The sequence below is a fragment of the Carassius carassius genome, chromosome 16, assembly GCF_963082965.1.
Source record: "Carassius carassius chromosome 16, fCarCar2.1, whole genome shotgun sequence".
NCBI lineage: Eukaryota > Metazoa > Chordata > Actinopteri > Cypriniformes > Cyprinidae > Carassius > Carassius carassius.
In genome coordinates this window covers 14,964,353-14,982,924 of record NC_081770.1, presented here as the reverse complement: position 1 = coordinate 14,982,924, position 18,572 = coordinate 14,964,353, and the positions used below count along the sequence as shown (strand labels likewise).

General features: G+C 39.1%; 1 protein-coding gene across 1 annotated transcript; it reads left to right on the top strand.

Annotated features, from left to right (window-relative positions):
- The first annotated feature begins 1,355 nt into the window (after positions 1-1,355).
- On the top strand, positions 1,356-7,630 carry LOC132160191 (uncharacterized). Its single transcript, XM_059569941.1, has 5 exons — positions 1,356-1,481; positions 1,568-1,731; positions 6,533-6,654; positions 6,733-6,897; positions 7,473-7,630. Exons 1-5 carry the CDS (start codon positions 1,356-1,358, stop codon positions 7,628-7,630), a joined length of 735 nt encoding a protein of 244 aa, XP_059425924.1.
- Positions 7,631-18,572: the final 10,942 nt, after the last annotated feature.

Here is an 18,572-nt window from a genome sequence, read left to right as displayed (position 1 = left end):
AATCACCGAAGACCAGTTAGCCACGCCCCCAAAATGGCCTGCTATCAATGCTGGATCACAGAGAATTGTTCGTTTCCACACTGCTTTGCCTTTGTGAATTGTGCATCAACTACAGACGCTCATAAGACTGTGTTGAGAGTAAAAGTATTACTGTCATTCATGTATTTGTCATGGCACTTTTATACTGTTGTTGTTCTCTTGTTGATCTGAAAAAAGCATGGCTCTTAATGGTATGTTTGTTTGCTGTTGTCTCATACTATTTAGATATGCTGTTGTTTGTAAATGCTACTGCTTCTGTTAGTTTTTGTATGTGGTTTTAATCTGATTAAAGCTTTAAAACAGCACAGCAACCATACATGCGTCTATGTATAACGCTTCTCATTGCTATGTGGAAATAAGTGTAAAAATGGAACAGTTTGTTGGAGCTGATCTGACGATCTGAATGAGAGAGGGAGAGAGAGATGCAGAGCTATTGGAGCAGGTCGAGGCGAGGAACATTTTTAGGAACCGCTGTTTTAGAAAATTGGTTTTGAAACTTGTGAATCCATTCGAATTGTTAGAAGACAGAATCGTGATTTATATATGAACAGATTTTTACGTGCACATTCAGTTTTCTCTTCCTCTTCTCTAAAGCAGCACATGGCACCGCCCCCTTTGTTGCATCTTCCCAGGGGCAGGGTTTATCTGGGTTACGTGACAGAATGAAGACGATATCTCCGTTTGCATTGAACTTTCAGCTTTGCATTTATTGTTTATGCTCAAACAGCAACATTGCACACTAACATTAAAAAAGTGAAATTGTAATCAACCACCCCTTTAATACTAGTTTTACTTCCGATTGCTAGTTTTACCCCTTTCTCATTGCTAGTTTTATTTTATCTTAATACTGCGTTCGACACTGCGTTCGTATTAGAATATATGGGATTAGTTTCCACTGTTATCTCAATGAGACCTGATGAAACTTATAAATTATCTAAGCTAACAGAGTGTGTTAAACGCACTTCTAGGTGGTTGTCCTGCATCTTCAATAAACAAGCTACAGGTAGTTCAGAATGCAGCCGAGTCCTTACAAGGTCAAAAATATATGATCATATAACCCCAATTTTACAGTCTCTAAAAGAGGTAGAGCTTTTACGCATTTGGCTCCCAAACTCTGGAATAGTCTTCCCGCTTATCAGGATCAACTAAAGACTGGATTTTCAAAAGTATGTAAAATATTTACATGTTTTTTGACATGTCAGTCAAACGGCCTCATGGGTGATCCTTGGCCAATGAAAGCTGCCATCAATTCCAGACCTTTAGTACCTTTAGACCTGAAGGTGTAGCAATGGGAGACTAACATGTTATCAAGGATAATGGCATTCCAGATTTTCTCAAACAGTGCAGGGTATCATCGTTGTTCATCATCTGCCGGGTCCATAACCCACCTTGTGGAGGCCAACCAATGTCAACCCGATAACCACCCTCATATCAGGGAGCTGGTAAGATCTGAAAACTAGATCACCAAGACTATTTGAGCCAAGATGGCGAACCATCAAAATGATCGCTGTCTTTGGTTTTCCAGTAGGTCCAGGGTATACTTTTCCCATCCTTGATGGTGGTCAGGCCACCTATCCTCTATAGCAGGGCTGCCCAAATTGGTCCTGCAGAGTTTAGCACCAACCCCAAATGGATACACCTGAACAAGCTAATCAAGCTCTTACTAGACATACTAGAAGCAGTAGTGTTGAGGCAAGTTGGAGCTAAACTCTGCCAGACACCGGCCCTCCAGGACTGAGTCCTCTCGGGGACCGTTCGCTGGTAGGCGTGCCTTACTCCGTTCGCTCAGGCCGGTGTAGAAAAAGTTAGAGAGCGAGCGGTCGGGGAAGTTAGTAAGGCACGCCAGATCTAAAAAGTCCCTGGTGTGGTCCTCCAGCGAACGGTCCAGTTGCTCCAGGCATAGGAGACGGACTGCTGGGATGGCCATTCCGGGAGAGGAGAAAAAAAAAAGCAAAAAAATAAATGAAAGAAAAAACGCCGCTAATATAACTAAACTGTTGAGGTCCGTGATTCTGTTACAGATGAGGTGTAGTGCTAAACGTAAAACAAAGTGCAAGAGGAGGATAAGGAATAAATGAGGAGTTTACTGACGATAACGAAGAATACAGACAATATTAACAAGATAACATTTAGCATACAAGTCACATATATCAACAACGATAAACATCGACAATAATCACGGACAAGGGAGAACTAAACAGACCAGGTATTTAAACACACAGGTGATGAGGGAACTGGGGACAGGTGAGGATCAATCAATTAACTAAAACAAGAAAAGGAAGATGACCAAATAAGGAAACCAAAAGTTCATAAACGTGACAGTTCGCCCCCTCCCGGAAAGGTGCGTCCTCGCACCGCAAGAGGAATACCAGCGGAGGGAGGGTGGGGGTTCTGGAGGCGGGCGAGGAGCAGGCCAGGAGCAGGTGACGAGGGAGCATGGAGGTAGGGACCAGGGCGGAGTGGATGGAGGGAGGAGCCCGGAGCAGGAGGAGCCAGATGGTCCACCAGAGACCAGCAAGGACGGCGATCCACGGTGGAGTCGACGGCGGGAGGAGCCACGGTGGAGAAGAGCAGAGCCAGAGCCAGGGTGACGTCGAGGACCCGGAGGGCCTAGGTGGAGCAGAAGGCTCTGGCGACCAAGGTGGAGGCGGGGTCCTGGAAGACCGATGTGGAGCCGGAGTGACGGAGGATGACGGTGGAACCAGAGGGAAGGAGGAGCCTGACAGAGTCGGAGGGATGGAGTGACGAGGTGGAACCAGAGGAGTGGAGTCCCGAGGCGGCGGATGGTCGACGACTGACCAAGGTGGAGCCGGAGGGACGAGGGAGCCCGGTGGAGCAGGTGGGATGACAGGCCATGGTGGAGACGAGGGAGCTAGGAGCCAAGGCGGAGCCGCTGGGTCGAAGGACCGAGGAGGAGTCCAGGGCTCGGAGGCTGGAGGCGGAGACAGGGCTTTAACATGCCAAGGCGGAGCTGGAGACTGGCAGTCCAGCGGCGAACCATCGCGCCCAGATGGCGCGGACTGAGGGTGAGCTGCGGGACTGACTGGCACCAGCAGGGATGACGAGGAACTGGCTGGTCTAGGAGGAGGAGAGAGAGGAAGGATTGGAGGAAACACAGGAGGATCAGGGCTGGACGGAACCAGCGGTAGTGGAGCAGAGGGACTGGCAGGTTTAGGAGGAGGTGGGAGAGGGAGGCTGGGAGGGAGTACAGGAGACACAGAAAATTCAGAGCTGGGCGGAACCAGCGGAGACATAGGAAATTCAGAGCTGGGCGGAACCAGCGGAGACATAGGAAATTCAGAGCTGGGCGGAACCAGCGGAGACATAGGAAATTCAGAGCTGGGCGGAACCAGCGGAGACATAGGAAATTCAGAGCTGGGCGGAACTAGCGGAGAGACAGAAAATTCATAGCTGGGCGAAACCAGCGGAGAGACAGAAAATTCAGGGCTGGGCGGAACCAGAGGAGAAACAGAAAATCATAGCTGGGCGGAACCAGCGGAGAGACAGAAAATTCATAGCTGGGCGGAACCACAGGAGAAACAGAAAATTCATAGCTGGGCGGAACCAGCGGAGAAACAGAAAATTCAGGGCTGGGCGGAACCAGCGGAGAAACAGAAAATTCATAGCTGGGCAGTACCAGCGGAAATGGAGCATAGGAACTGACTGGAGGAGGTAGGAGTGGGAGACTGAGAGGGTATACAGGGGGATCAGGGCTGGACGGAACCAGCGGAGAAACAGGAAGATTAGGGGTTACCTAATCGGGGCTCGGGCTCTGCGGCTGCGGTGGGCTCTGGCTCCGTGTGTCAAGATGGTGGCTGGCTGGTCTCTGGGTCAGGAGTGGGGCTGGAGATATCCTCTTCGGTGGTGCTAATGGTCCACGAAGATTCATTTTTCTCCAGCACCCACTCCACAAAAGCGGCGAAATCCTCTCGGGGACCGTTCGCTGGTAGGCGTGCCTTACTCCGCTCGCTCATGCCGGTGTAGAAAAAGTTAGAGAGCGAGCGGTCGGGGAAGTTAGTAAGGCACGCCAGATCTAAAAAGTCCCTGGTGTGGTCCTCCAGCGAACGGTCCAGTTGCTCCAGGCATAGGAGACGGACTGCTGGGATGGCCATTCCGGGAGAGGAGAAAAAAAGCAAAAAATAAATGAAAGAAAAAACGCAGCTAATATAACTAAACTGTTGAGGTCCGTGATTCTGTTACAGATGAGGTGTAGTGCTAAACGTAAAACAAAGTGCAAGAGGAGGATAAGGAATAAATGAGGAGTTTACTGACGATAACGAAGAATACAGACAAAATTAACAAGATAACATTTAGCATACAAGTCACATATATCAACAACGATAAACATCGACAATAATCACGGACAAGGGAGAACTAAACAGACCAGGTATTTAAACACACAGGTGATGAGGGAACTGGGGACAGGTGAGGATCAATCAATTAACTAAAACAAGAAAAGGAAGATGACCAAATAAGGAAACCAAAAGTTCATAAACGTGACAATGTCGTTCCAAATCCATTAAAGCTTTGTTCATCTTTGGTACACAATTTAAGATATTTTGGAAGAAAACCGGGAGGCTGCTACGAAAGTTAAGTCCAGAAAAGTATGAAAATGCATAGTCAGTGATGGCAATGAACAATGATGGCAGATAGACGATTCTTATGATGTCTTTCATACTTTTCTGAACCCTGACAGTGTAATTCACTTGGGACAGTCTCAAGCCTCCCAGTTTTTATCCAAAATATCTTAAATTTTGATCCGAGAATGAACAAAGCTTTTACAGGTTTGGAATGACATGGGGGTAAGTGATTAATGACAAAATTTTCATTTTGGGGTTGAGTATCCTTTTAGTATTGCCATATTTATGATCTCTTGTTCACCATTAAGTTTACACTTGCTTTGAACACTTGAATTTGTGTCTTTGCCTCTCTATTTGAACCAAAAATGTATCCATTGTCTTTTTATTTTGGATCCTAGATTGGTAGATTTTTTGCAACTGTAAATTTGTTACCTTGTGAATGTGTCTATCAATTCATTTCATGCCAGCCAAATGAAGCAAGAGTCAAGATGACTAACAGAGTTCAGAATTGAAGAAGAAATTGTTTGTATCTAGTTTTCAGAAGTGTGTTTTGTCTCAGACATGTTCTGTCTGTGAGTATTATATGGCTGTGTATTTTAAATCAATTTGCTTCAAATGTTACACTGGTGAGTTTTTTGGTTTTGTTGAAAGTTTCTTGCATGGGAGGGGCACTATAGCTACTTATCACTTGTCTCCGGAAATACACCATTAGGACGAAACAAGCGACTGAGGAGGATGAGTAGCTCTATGTCTACAACAATACGGTTCTTCTGAACTTTTATTTGTGGTGAAAGTAGGTAAGTGTCTAATTGTTTGTTTAATTAAACACTGTAAGAAAAATCTGTAGATAATGTAAAAAGGTACTGGTAATTTGTTTCGGATGTTTTAAAAGCTCTATTTGTCACATTATTTTTTATATACACAAGTACAGCATAGCTGTTTAAAACCCCTTAACTGTCACTCACAGTTTTGAACATAGACTTTATAGTGCACGTTCCAAACTTAAATTGTTATAATTCATGAATGAAAACATTTTGTAACATGATATTGATGTACCATTTACATGGTAATGCAATGTCTGATTTTAAAATGGGTTTTAAAGGATGAATTTTGAGATTTTAAGTTTTCAGTTGATAAATAATTTCTAATTATTTCTAAAATGTGATAGAGAAAAAGGCAAATAAGAAGTCTTTTTTTTTTTTTTAAACAAAGGTCAAAACTTGTCTCTTGTCATAAATTAATCTATTACTTTTGCTACATAATTTTTTAACAAAAGACATTGGTAAAATATATATTTGGGACTCTTAGACCTTTCCAACGATATATAGTTTGTCAAGATTAGATTAGATTTCATTGTAATATAGTAAATGTAGGCATCCCGTATATGGGACGGGGTGATAGTTAAAGGGTTAAATTCCTAAAAATCTTATTTATTGCATGCAAAAACTTAGAAATTATAAAGACATGAAGTGTGAACTTTAACATCTACTCCTCGGCTATGTTCTATTCCTGAATGAATCTTTCCAGTCAGATCTTTTCAATGAATCAGTCGAACTATCTGATAAAATTGAGCTGAATGATTTGATCATAAATTCAACTGATTGATGATAGCACACTAGGCCTATATCTGCAAGATATCTGTTAAAAATCTCTTAATCTGGAAGCATCTGATGTGTCAGTTTTACTAACATTCTAAATCATAAACATCTTAAAGACATTTTCTAAATGTCTATTTGATTGGAAACGTCCTATTGATATATTGCAGATGAGCAGAAACTCTAATAAACCAACACTTCCATTAGTGCAAATTGGTCCAGTGCTTAGCTTGTTATTCAAAGACTGAATCAGTTATACAAAAGCTGAAACATGCAATTAATAAAGTTTCTAATGTTTATTTCCCCTAATCTTTCCAGAAGCAAGCAAGTCATACATCCAATGGAAGACATTGTGCCCCCAATAGTGTTTTTCGCAGTGGCGGTTTCTGTGTTGATCATCTTCTACTGCGTGGCCAAAAGATTAATAAGACATGCACAGTGTAAGTGTCAAAATGTGTGTACAAATAGCTGCATGTGGGTTTTGTACATACTCAATGCTTTCAAATCATCTTTTGTAGATGTGCAGTCAAATACTACAGTCACGACTACACATCACCCACAATACTCATATCAACAGCCTTTGGCTAATAACCTACAGCCAGCTTATGGGGGGCATCCCATTCTGACTGGACCATATCAGCAAACCTATGTCCCGGGACCACCACCCACATATCAGGAGGCTGGTAAGATCTGCAAACATCAACCTGAAAAATTTACAACAATCATAATAAACATACAGGCACTGAGTTTTATTTTTGTGTTAAATGATAGGTAAAATAATGTGGGGGCTATTAATTTATTTGCTTTTATATCTACCTATTTTTATGGTTTTGGGAAGAATAAAATCTAACACATTTTACAAGACCAATTGTTGTTGAACTTTATTGATTTAAGTCTGTAACAAAACATATTCAACAAATTTGCTATACTTGTAATTCTTAAACTAGCAGCCAATTAAAATGCGAGTGGAAACAGAGAGCCAAAGATGGTGGAAGCTGAAAACACCTTGACTACTTTTTTTCTGTTTTGTGGGGAAAAAAAAGCGCAGAACTGTTTGTTCACATGCCAAGAATAAACTCTTGCGTAACTACAGTGTGAGGTTTTGAGAACAGGATTGTGGTGACAGTAGGCGAGGAGAATGACTTTGCAATGACGCGATTGACTTAGACACTGAAAACAAGAAACTTTACATTTGAAAAATGAAGGGAAACCTTTCATGGGGAAGGGAAATTTTTCTTTGCTGGTTTTTGTTTTCCAGCAAGTCTGTTTCCTGCTCCCTTCAGCCAGGCTGCATATGACGGTGGTCAGATCATGTACCCTCCACAAGCACCGGTTCAGCCAGCGCCTCCTACAGAGTACACGTCGACTCAAGCCCCACAGAGCCCTGATTATGTGGAATCACCAAAGACCAGTTAGCCACGCCACCGAAATGTCCTTCTATCAATGCTGGATCACAGAGAATTGTTAGTTTGCACACTGCTTTGCCTCATAAGACTGTGTTGTTGAGAGTAAAAGTACTACTGTCATTCATGTACATTTGCCATTTCTATATTAATACTTGCTTTGTGAACTTGTTTTCTATTTACTCCAATGACCCACTGTTTGTTTGTTTCTCTTCATTTTAACCTAATATGGGCTTTTGTTTAAAGGTCAATAAATGGCATCTTAAACAAAAAAAACAAAAAAATTAAGGGTCAAAAGTTGATGTATCATCTCTACATGTGAAAACAGTCCTTTGTACACTTTTATTGTGGTTTTTGAAAATTATTTAATTAAGTAAATCAACCAGTCACTGAGCCGACTTCAGACTTATGGTGAATAAATAGCAGAAATCTTAAACTCTTCTCTATTTGTGAAAACAATCTTGCACCATCTTAGAGGAAAGAGACATTTTTTATTGTACATTTTGGACATATACTCTCATAAATAAATGTTCTTCATTGGTATAAATGGTTCCACGAAGAACCTTTGACATATATGGAACCTTTGCATTGCATGAAAGGGGGATCTTTTTTTGGTGGGGTCAATTTATTATTTTTTATTTTTTTTTGCATAGAACGGGTCATATTCACAGGTCACTTCCATTTATTTTGACTTAGCATCCATGATCTACTGAGGCACTGCACAATTCAGTGATTTCTATTTAAATCTTTTTTATTTTATTTTATCTCAATCTAATTGTTGATGTAAATCTTTAACTCGAAACCCTATCTTTTCTAACAGTTGTTAGCTGAGGTTGTCTTTCACTTTTCTTGCACCACCCACCATTTCCTACAGAGCGAGGCTGTGGTATTTTTCTCTGAAAAGCAGTTTGCAGAATGCATCCCCAGATTGATGCGCGTTACTCTTTAAACTGTCACTTTGTTATTTAAACAGGAATGATGCATACCTTTTCACCAAAGTTTAAAGATTTAGGGGTGCAATGCAAAGGGAATATAAGGAGACATTTACAAGCACAATTATTTACTTTATCAGAACACAGAAAGTACTCAAGGTTTTTAAATAATTTTGCTTCAGACTCTATTTAATAGGCTAATTATTTAATTATGTTCTATTAGACTGAAGTACATTAGGTATTCGACGTATAAAAGTTTCACAACAGCTGTTGAAGCTTTTACAAATTTAGTTAGTAAAACAAATAGTGTTGTCCTTAAATTGAGACAAATACACCTCAATAATATGGTAAGACCATGATAAAAGAATGAACCTAGTGTCCGTGACGTCCCCTGTGGTTTTCTGAAGAGCGTTTTTGAAGCTCAAAAGTCGGCGGAGCAGGCCGTCGCCATCTTGGCAGCACGTGATTTACATTTCAGATGGCGGTGACGGTGAATCTATTTAAATAAAGTGTCAAAATTTTGAGTTGTTTTCCTTTTCCTTTTGAGGGTCTAAAATGCAACCGCATTTGAATAACAATGACTTTCACAAAATTTCCACAATTATGTCAACAGTCCCACTGACTTTCTGTAGCAAGTTTAAATGTACATGCTCGCTTTTAACCACAGAATGGCTGTCAAGGTATGACTGGTTAAATTTGTGATTTAATTAAAAAATTATAAAATTTTGGCTCCCAACGAAGGCGGACGCATTTCTCTCCTTCTCCTCCCCTTGACTTCCCTGCTTGCTCTCTCGTCTCGTCTATTGTCTAATACTTCTGAGAGAATCTCTCTGCACTGCTCTCCAAAATTGATTTGATCGACTGGACTCTCAGTGCAACTGACACCATCTTCTTGACGGGAAACTTGTGTTCGGGGGAACCTGACTGCCCTGCCGGGATGTTCGCAGCTGGCTACACGATGGACATGTGGGAGAAATGGCGGGTTGTGTGTCTGGCGCCTCTTTCTGTGGAGGACATTGAAGATATCTACTTATTCGGAACCATGATAACAGGTCTTCTGCTGATTGGATTAGGCTTTGCCCTGGCACTTTAGATTTGAGTGCCAGCTTTCCAGGCCTACAAATACACAAACTCTTACAAACATACATACATATACACACACACACACACACACACACACACACACACAGGTTTTTTCTCCTTGCTTCCCTAATGTTATGCTGTGTTTCTTCCTCAATCCCCTGTCTTCCTGTCCTGTCTACCCCCTTGTCATATTGTATGTATGTTGTGTATATGTATGTATAGACAGGTTGATGGCTAATTTTGCTGGTTCTTGTGACTAGTGACAATAAAGGGCTACGACTACTACTAAAGCAACCTTTGTTGAAGCATTAGGGGAAACCACTGTCATTCACAGTTCCTTTTCAAATTGTATGGTGTATTTTCAGCTGACGTTGTTTGAGATGCAGCCTATTTAACGACTATAAATGTTGTAAATGTTTAACTGGTGTTACATAAGTTTATACGTGGGAAAGAAGAAATGTTTTTTTTTTGGTTTTTTTTGAATGTCAAACTCAAAGTCGTCCAAACTTGCTTAAGAGTTTGGTGCTCTTGCAGCACTTGAATGTGTAAGACGCCTCCTACTGGTGAAATAAAGAAACAATCTCTAGTGTTTGTTTTGTTACTAATCATCTAATTGTAATAGAGTATGTTATATATTTTAGTCTTTTTATTTACATATTTAAATATAAAAAAAATTGTGTAGATGCTTTTTAATCTTTTTTTCATAGTAGAGACAGATTCTTTTTATTGTTTTGAATATGATGTTAAGCATGTTTTAAATATGACCCCAGTAATCATACAGTAATTTGATAAACGGCATGCATACTGTATTAATTTACCATAGTATTGGCACCAAAAGCTAACCATGGTTTTATCGTAAGTGTGGTAACCATAGTTTTTTTGGGGGGCGTACTGACCGCAATTTGTATAACCACAGTTGCTACAAATACCATGGTTAAACTATGGTTACAGAAAAATGCTCTTGGTTACTCACGTAACCTTGATTCCCTGAGATGAGGGAACAGGACATTTAATTACAATGCTTATGGGTTTCCCCAATTCTCCAGATACTACTGAAGCCTTACTGAATCACGCCAGTGAAATTGGCCAATGGCGTTCAAGCGCGCAACATATGAGGGGATCCCATTTTATATAAGGCAGCGCTTGTACGTGATCCATTCAGAATCTTGACAAGCAATGTGGCATTATAAAAAGACCCGTAGCTAGTTGACACGGATGTGTCTTTTTTCCTCATCTCAGGGAAGGGGACGAGGTTACATGAGTAGCCGAGATTTGTTCACTTCGACCTTGCATTTAAACTGCCGTGTTATAGCGATGGATCCTGGCTTGACTAAGTATGTCAAGTTTCACATACAGAACCGTAATGAGACTGGCAATGATATTGGCACTCTTAGTAAACACAGTTCAGTCTACAGGACCTAGTCGAAACCATGTAAAGGTCAAGGAGGACGCGGCGACTAGACGATGCTGACCTCATACATCATCCTCCCAGAGCTGCTTCCATGTACAACTGTTGGCTCAAGCTACATTAAAGTGATAATTACGTTTTGAATATGGATTTTTTTCTGACAAATACACATTGATTCGTACAGGAGGCCTTTGTTCACCCCCCAGAGCCATGTGAGGCATTTTATTTATGGATGGGTGCTTTTTATTTAACTTCTTTTGGACTGATGCATGCAACACCCGCTGAGTGACGTTAAACAGCTTAAAAGATCAAAGACAATTTTTATTATAACTCTGACTTGATTCATCTGAAAGAAGAAAGTCATATACACCTAGTATGACTTGAGGGTGAGTAATTTATTGCCTAATTAAATTTTTGGGTGAACTAACCCTTTAAAGCAACGTACTCTGGATGGTTTGTGCTCATTATATCCTTTTTTTTTCCGGCTGTTACTTGAGTATTTCTAAAGTACGAATATAATGGATGTTTTAATTCCTAAAACATAAATTAATTAAATATTGCATTAATTAAATAACACAAAACTTAAATATTGCATGAAAAACTTACATATTATAAAGACATGAAGCGTGAACTTTAAAATCTACTCCTTGGCTGTTATTCCTGAATGAATCTGTCCAATCAGATCTTTTCAATGAATCAGACAAACTGGCTGGTCCATGCATGCCCCGCTTATTTTCACGTTCCCTCACGTGAATCTCGCTTTACCAAGAAGATACCTATTCGCTTCAGCAGTGTATTTGCCACAGGTCAGTAACTAGTTGGCATGTCTGTTTTTTTCTTTTTTCTATGTGGAGTAGTGGAACAAATTAAAGCATTCTTTTCAGTTTAAATGTGCTCGCATGAATGGCCTTTATATGGTTATATTGTGTTTGTTTTATTATTATTCTGAGAATAGACAAAGTCTTTCCTCACCTGAATTGCTCCAAAATTTGTAACATTCTAAATGAACATTTGGAGGTGATAAATACTTTATAAAGGCAATTATAATACAACATTTTATGCTGTTCTCCAAGCCTATCAATCAACATTAGCATGCTGCCCACAGGATAACGCAAGGGCATCTCTACCCTAATTAATTTACCTGCTTTTATGCCTATTTTTATAGTTTTGGTAAGAATAAATTCTAGCACATTTTAAGTCTCTAACAGAGAGTTCAACATATTTACTATAGCCTAGGCTACTTGTAATTATTAAAGGTGCAGTAGGAGATCTTGGAAAATGCTAATATTAGCCTGATAGCTTTGAAAGCATACGTCTTACCCTCCCTGCAATCGCTGTCCAAAGCCACGCCCCCTGAATGCATTTATGCTCACAGACCAGAATACCAGACAACATTACTACAACAGGCTACATCAGCGGTTCCCAATTCCAGTCCATGTCCCGAAGTGAAGTTAACCCCTGCTCAGGGAGTAGGGAGCAATGAACACGGTGTAGGGATCATATCGATTGGAATACAGTTCATGCACGTTAAACCACTTAACTTAATGATTGCTATCGGGATGTGAAGAGACTTTCAACCAGTATAACAAAAAATGTTTCTGAAGACAATCATCTATTGCACCTTTAAGACCCGCCTTCGGGTGTGTGTTTCAGTGTTTTGAAATATTCGTTGTCTGAGATATTTGGTGTCACAGGGCGGAGTAAACATGAATATACATACGTTTCCTGTTTCGTGTTAAAGCGACTCTGAAAATATTAGTACTTTTTCACCGGTTCACAAAAGCTTTTTAACAAGGTAATTACATTTCAGCTTCGAACGATGTTAAAAAAGCTTAGAGTATAATTGTTCGTTTGTGCACAAAATGTTATACATTTTTTCCGGTGATATATGTTTATTCAATGATTACAGCCACTGATTTGCCAGAGGTAGCCTATCGTTAGAATAGCTACAAATAAATGGGCCAACAGCTGTTAAATATTTTCTCATTCTTCTGTTTCGCTATTAAAAGTATGTTGTTTGATAAGTATATCATTTAAAGTGTGTAGCCTGTTATAGGCTGGCATAATAAAACCTGCTCACTGTATTGTAAACCTGTGGGAAATGAGAAATGAGGAACAATATAAAGACTCTTGGGAAGTAACAACTTTAAAAAATGTGTAACATGGAAGTGCATGACAGCTTACAACCAGACTGCGGTTCGTGTGGAGAAGCTGTTTGTTTACTTTTGTTTACTTAAATGGGGTGTCATCTCATTTATCATCAGTAAAATATGGAGTGCCACAAGGATCCGTCCTAGGTCCCCTTCTATTTACAATATACATGTTGCCCCTTGGTAATATTATTAGAAAATACGGAATTAGCTTCCACTGTTATGCTGATGATACTCAGCTATATATCTCAACGAGACCAGATGAAACTTCCCAATTATCTAAGCTAACAGAGTGTGTTAAAAATGTTAAAGATTGGATGACAAATAATTTTCTCCAATTAAATTCGGATAAGACAGAGATATTAATTATTGGACCAAAAACACCACACAGAATCTTGTAGATTACAATCTGCAGCTAGACGGATGTACTGTTACTTCCTCTACAGTCAGAAATCTGGGTGTTATATTGGACAGCAATTTGTCTTTTGAAAATCATATTTCCAATGTTACAAAAACTGCATTCTTCCATCTTAGAAACATTGCCAAGCTTCGAAACATGTTGTCTGTTTCTGATGCAGAAAAGCTAGTTCATGCTTTCATGACCTCTAGACTGGACTATTGTAATTCACTTCTAGGTGGTTGTCCTGCTTCGTCAATAAACAAGCTACAGGTAGTCCAAAATGCAGCAGCTAGAGTCCTTACCAGGTCAAGAAAATATGATCATATTACCCCTATTTTACAGTCTCTGCACTGGCTACCTATTAAGTTCCGTATCAGTTACAAATTATCATTACTTACCTATAAGGCCCTAAATGGTTTAGCTCCTGCGTACCTAACTAGCCTTCTACCACGCTACAACCCATCACGCACCCTAAGGTCACAAAACGCTGGACTTTTGGTAGTTCCTAGGATAGCAAAGTCCACTAAAGGAGGTAGAGCTTTTTCACATTTGGCTCCCAAACTCTGGAATAGCCTTCCTGATAATGTTCGGGGTTCAGACACACTCTCTCTGTTTAAATCTAGATTAAAAACGCATCTCTTTCGCCAAGCATTCGAATAATGTATCTCTTAAATTGTGAGTGTAGTTGCATCTGCATTTTTATTCTTTAGCTTGGGTTAAACTAATTTTACTTTGTTGGATCAGCAGCTATGCTAATGATGTTTCTATTTTGTTTCTATGTTTTGCCACGGGATTTACATCCCGTGGTAACTAGGATTTACACAAGCTCCAGTCTGGATCCAGAACACCTGAGAAGAGATGATACTGACCCTCAGAGGACCCCAGATGACGCTAACCTTGAATCAACAAACAGAACTAACAATTATTGCTACATGTGTGACTGCATCATATAATTACTATTAATTAATAATATTGATAGTTCATCATCTAGCTGACTACGTCTTGTATTATTATTATTATTTTTATTTTTCTAAAATCCTGTCAAACGTGCACAAACTACTAGCTACTACTAAATATTGTAGAAACATAATTTTCTGTAAAGTTGCTTTGTAACGATTTGTATTGTAAAAAGCGCTATACAAATAAACTTGAATTGAATTGAATTGTTTGTATTTAATGTATCTGTTACAAATATAAATGAGGCCACTATTGCACACATACATGAAGACATGGGTAACTTTTGTTTTGATTTTGTTTTTTTAATCCGATGCAGGGAACGGTGGATTGTGTTTATGATGGCCAACAGAATGTGTACTTTATCACTGTAGTGGTGAATCAAATCAAATGCAAAATATAAATAACATGTATACTATATGAGACAAATGTTGTATTATTTGACCAGATATAAAGTTTTACTACATTCTGTTCCTGAAACCTACACTTTCGGAATCAAGATAATCAAAGGTAATCAAACCAAGCACGAGCTAATAAAACATATTTAATGGATAAAGGGTTTTGGAAAAAAGCACATGTTGGTGGATATTCTACTAATATTAAAAACATGTGGATCATTCTTTAATGACCTATTCTGCAATGGGTATAAACAATCTGTTCCCATTGCATTTTGTCCACTAAATGTATTGATGCAGAATTCAATCCAAAGTCAGATGGTGGGTGGTGGTTTAGTATGCAAATTTATTCAGAAAAATATTAAACTACCAATCATAACTTGAAAACAGAATTATTAAGCATTACAACCAGCTTCAAATATAAAAAATACGAATCCAAAAGTTAATATAGTTTTAAAGCAATCCATATACGATGGATTATGCCCATCTAAGATTAATAAAAATGAGAACTGCATCCAAAGATGGTATTCAAACTATTAAAAATACACAGTTAATAAGAATACAAAGTATATAAAAATACTAAGTGTCTTAAAATAAAAGTGGATAATAGTAAATACAATAAAAGTAAAAAGACGAGTCAGATGAGAAGAAGAAGCTAAACTCTGAATGGGGAGGGTGTGAGCTGAAGTCATGTCTCAGTATAGATAAGAGACATTGGTCATATGCCTCCAGCCTTTACAAAAATACCCAGATATGCCTTGCGGTACAGTTTCGCTTCCTCTTTCTAAAGTCCAGAACGTTTCTACGTCACTGCGCATGCGCAGTACTTTCCAGTTTTTACATGTCTTCTCGGTCGGATTACAAAAGGGATTATCCACCCCTTACAATCTGATCAAAATTTTAGTCGGATCTGGCCAATTTAATCCGACTGACGTGTTTACATGTGACTTTTTTATTCTGATTGTGCTTCTAGTCCTCCTATTACGATCGGATTAGTAGTGTCCATGTAAACGCAGCTAATGTTTTCCTAATGAATGTTGTTCAGTTGCTTTGACGCGATGTATTTTGTTTAAAGCGCTATATAAATAAAGGTGACTTGATTTGATTTGACTATGCTCCTCCCAGTGACACCGAATATTTCGTGACTTAAGGTGTTTCTCAATGTCAAGGAAGGATCCTCGGAAGCCAGTATTTCGAGGATGCTACATCATCGACATCCGTCGAAGTACTGTTCTAGAGTTGTGACGTTCGCGAACGAACCGATTCTTTTGAACGGCTCATAAACATGAACGATGGGAGCCGAGTCGCGGCTGGAGGGGAGCCGTTCTTTCTGTCTTTCTTTTTTCCTATGCGTATTTCACACAGATGCACACAAATGAGCTCCTCCGCGAGACAGAACAGTTATAGGGGGAGGGGCGCACCCAGCGCAGGCCAACCCTTTATAGCGTGATGATATTAGTTATTAGTTGTGCATGTTCATTGCAGCCCACTTTGTTATTGTTCATTGACTTGAAGGGGCTGATGTCCTATTTGCAAAGTTTACAGTAGTAATAGTATGTATTATGTAGACATTTCCATTTTATTTATTCTAATTTTATCTACTTTAAATATTTTTTGTTTTCTATCAAAATGTTCTTGTGTGATAACAATGTTCTTGTGTGAAAGTGTTTGTAGTAAAAGCTGTTTTGCACAGAAATTCATTGCAGCCGGCTTTGTTTTTGATGTTTATTTGAGTAAGTATTGTATGAATAACATAAGTCAACGTAGCTTTACACACACACACACTTTGTACTAAAGGTAAATCCAAAATAGTGATGTCACTGTCTAAGCAGAGGGATTTGTGCAACCCTATGGAATATAGTCCACACATGACAAATGAGGTAATAATCAATATTTCAGAATAATTCAAACTCAGATATTGGTGTGTGATATCTGAGTTTTAATTATTTGACTACAAATCTCACCTCATTTTTCCTCCCAGTGATTATTTCCAGGATAAACTGAGATGCCCCCAAGCTGGCTTCTTAAAACTGACTAAATATTTAAAAAGAGCCAAAAGAGCCGTTCTTTTGAACGGCTCTTTGAAAGGAACGGATCGCGAAGATCCGGATCCCCTCAAAGAGCCATAAATCCCATCACTAGACTGTTCCAATGTCAAGGATCCTCGGAATTTCTAAATCATGCAATCAAAATGATCCCCCTTACCTAACCCCACCCCTAAACCTACCACCACTATGACGTCAGCCAATCAGGTATCATAGTGTAAAAACACCCTGATCTGGTAACTCCCATTACTTTTCTGCAGAGACCTATACTTGGAATATTTCAGAACACCGGCTCCAGCAAGCAAGACAACAACTAGCAGATAATTAAAATTTGAGTTGAAGCAGAGAGCCAGAGCTCTTAAAAATGCCTAAACTATTTCTTTTTCTGTTTTGTGCTAAAACAGTTGCATAATTATTTGTTCACATGCCAAGAATACACTCTTGCGTAACTATAGTGTGAAGTTTCGAGGACATGATTGTGAAATACAGTGAGCAACGAGAATGATTTTGCAATGGGAAGATTGACTCAGACACTGAAAACAAGAAACTTATCATTTGAAAAGGTAAAGGGAAAAAAGATAAATCCCATCTGTTATTACCAAACAACCACACAACAGAATATTCCTCACCTTAAGCCCCATACAACCCTGATTATGCGGTTTGAGATGTGTAATGTTTTTTAAAGAAGTTTCTTATGGTCATCAAGGCTGCATTTATTTGATCAAAAATAAAGGAAAAAATATATATATATTGTGAAATATTAACGCAATTTTAAATGACAGTTTTCTATTTTAATAAGCAAAGCTGAATTTTCAGCATCATTTCTCCAGACTTCCCTATCACATGATCCTTTTCTTTTTTTTCTTTTTTAAAGAAATTGAGACTTTTATTCGGCAAGGATGTGTTAAATGGATAAAAAAGTGAAAGTAAAGATTGATATTGTTAGAAAATATTTCTATTTTGAATAAATAAATGAAGAAGCAAAAGTGTTTCACCACTGATAATAAATCAGCACATTAGAATGATTTCTCAAGGATCACGTGACACTGGAGACTGGAGTAATGCAGAGCTGCGTCATAGCTTACTTTTGAACAGCATTGCAGTCTATGTTAGAATAAAACTTCTGTTCTTAAAAAAATATTTTTGATATATTTATTGGAACAAATCACAAACCAATGTTAATGTTTCAGTTGACATATTAAACAAGTTTTTGACTGTTTTCCTTTCGCTTTCGTTTCCTCCCATTGTTTGCTTGCAGATATAAAACAGTAAAAAAAAGTGTCATTGCGTCTCGAGACGCGCACGGTGCGCGAGCAGATTTGGAAAAAGGCTTCTGCAGGCACCAAGAGAAAGTATTGTTAGAGGAAGAGCTGCGCGATGGCGTCTACTTTAGCGCTTATTCTGCTCCTTTCTGCAGGTTTATTCACGGTAAAAGCTGGTAAGTTAGACAAAATGTTATAAAAAAAATTAATAAAATATAATAAAGTAACACGTTAAACTTGTTTTGGGCCGGTTTACCGATGGCTGCCAAGTACAAAAATCATTTATTCAGCTCTTGATTAAACGATAGCTACTTCACAATGTTAAT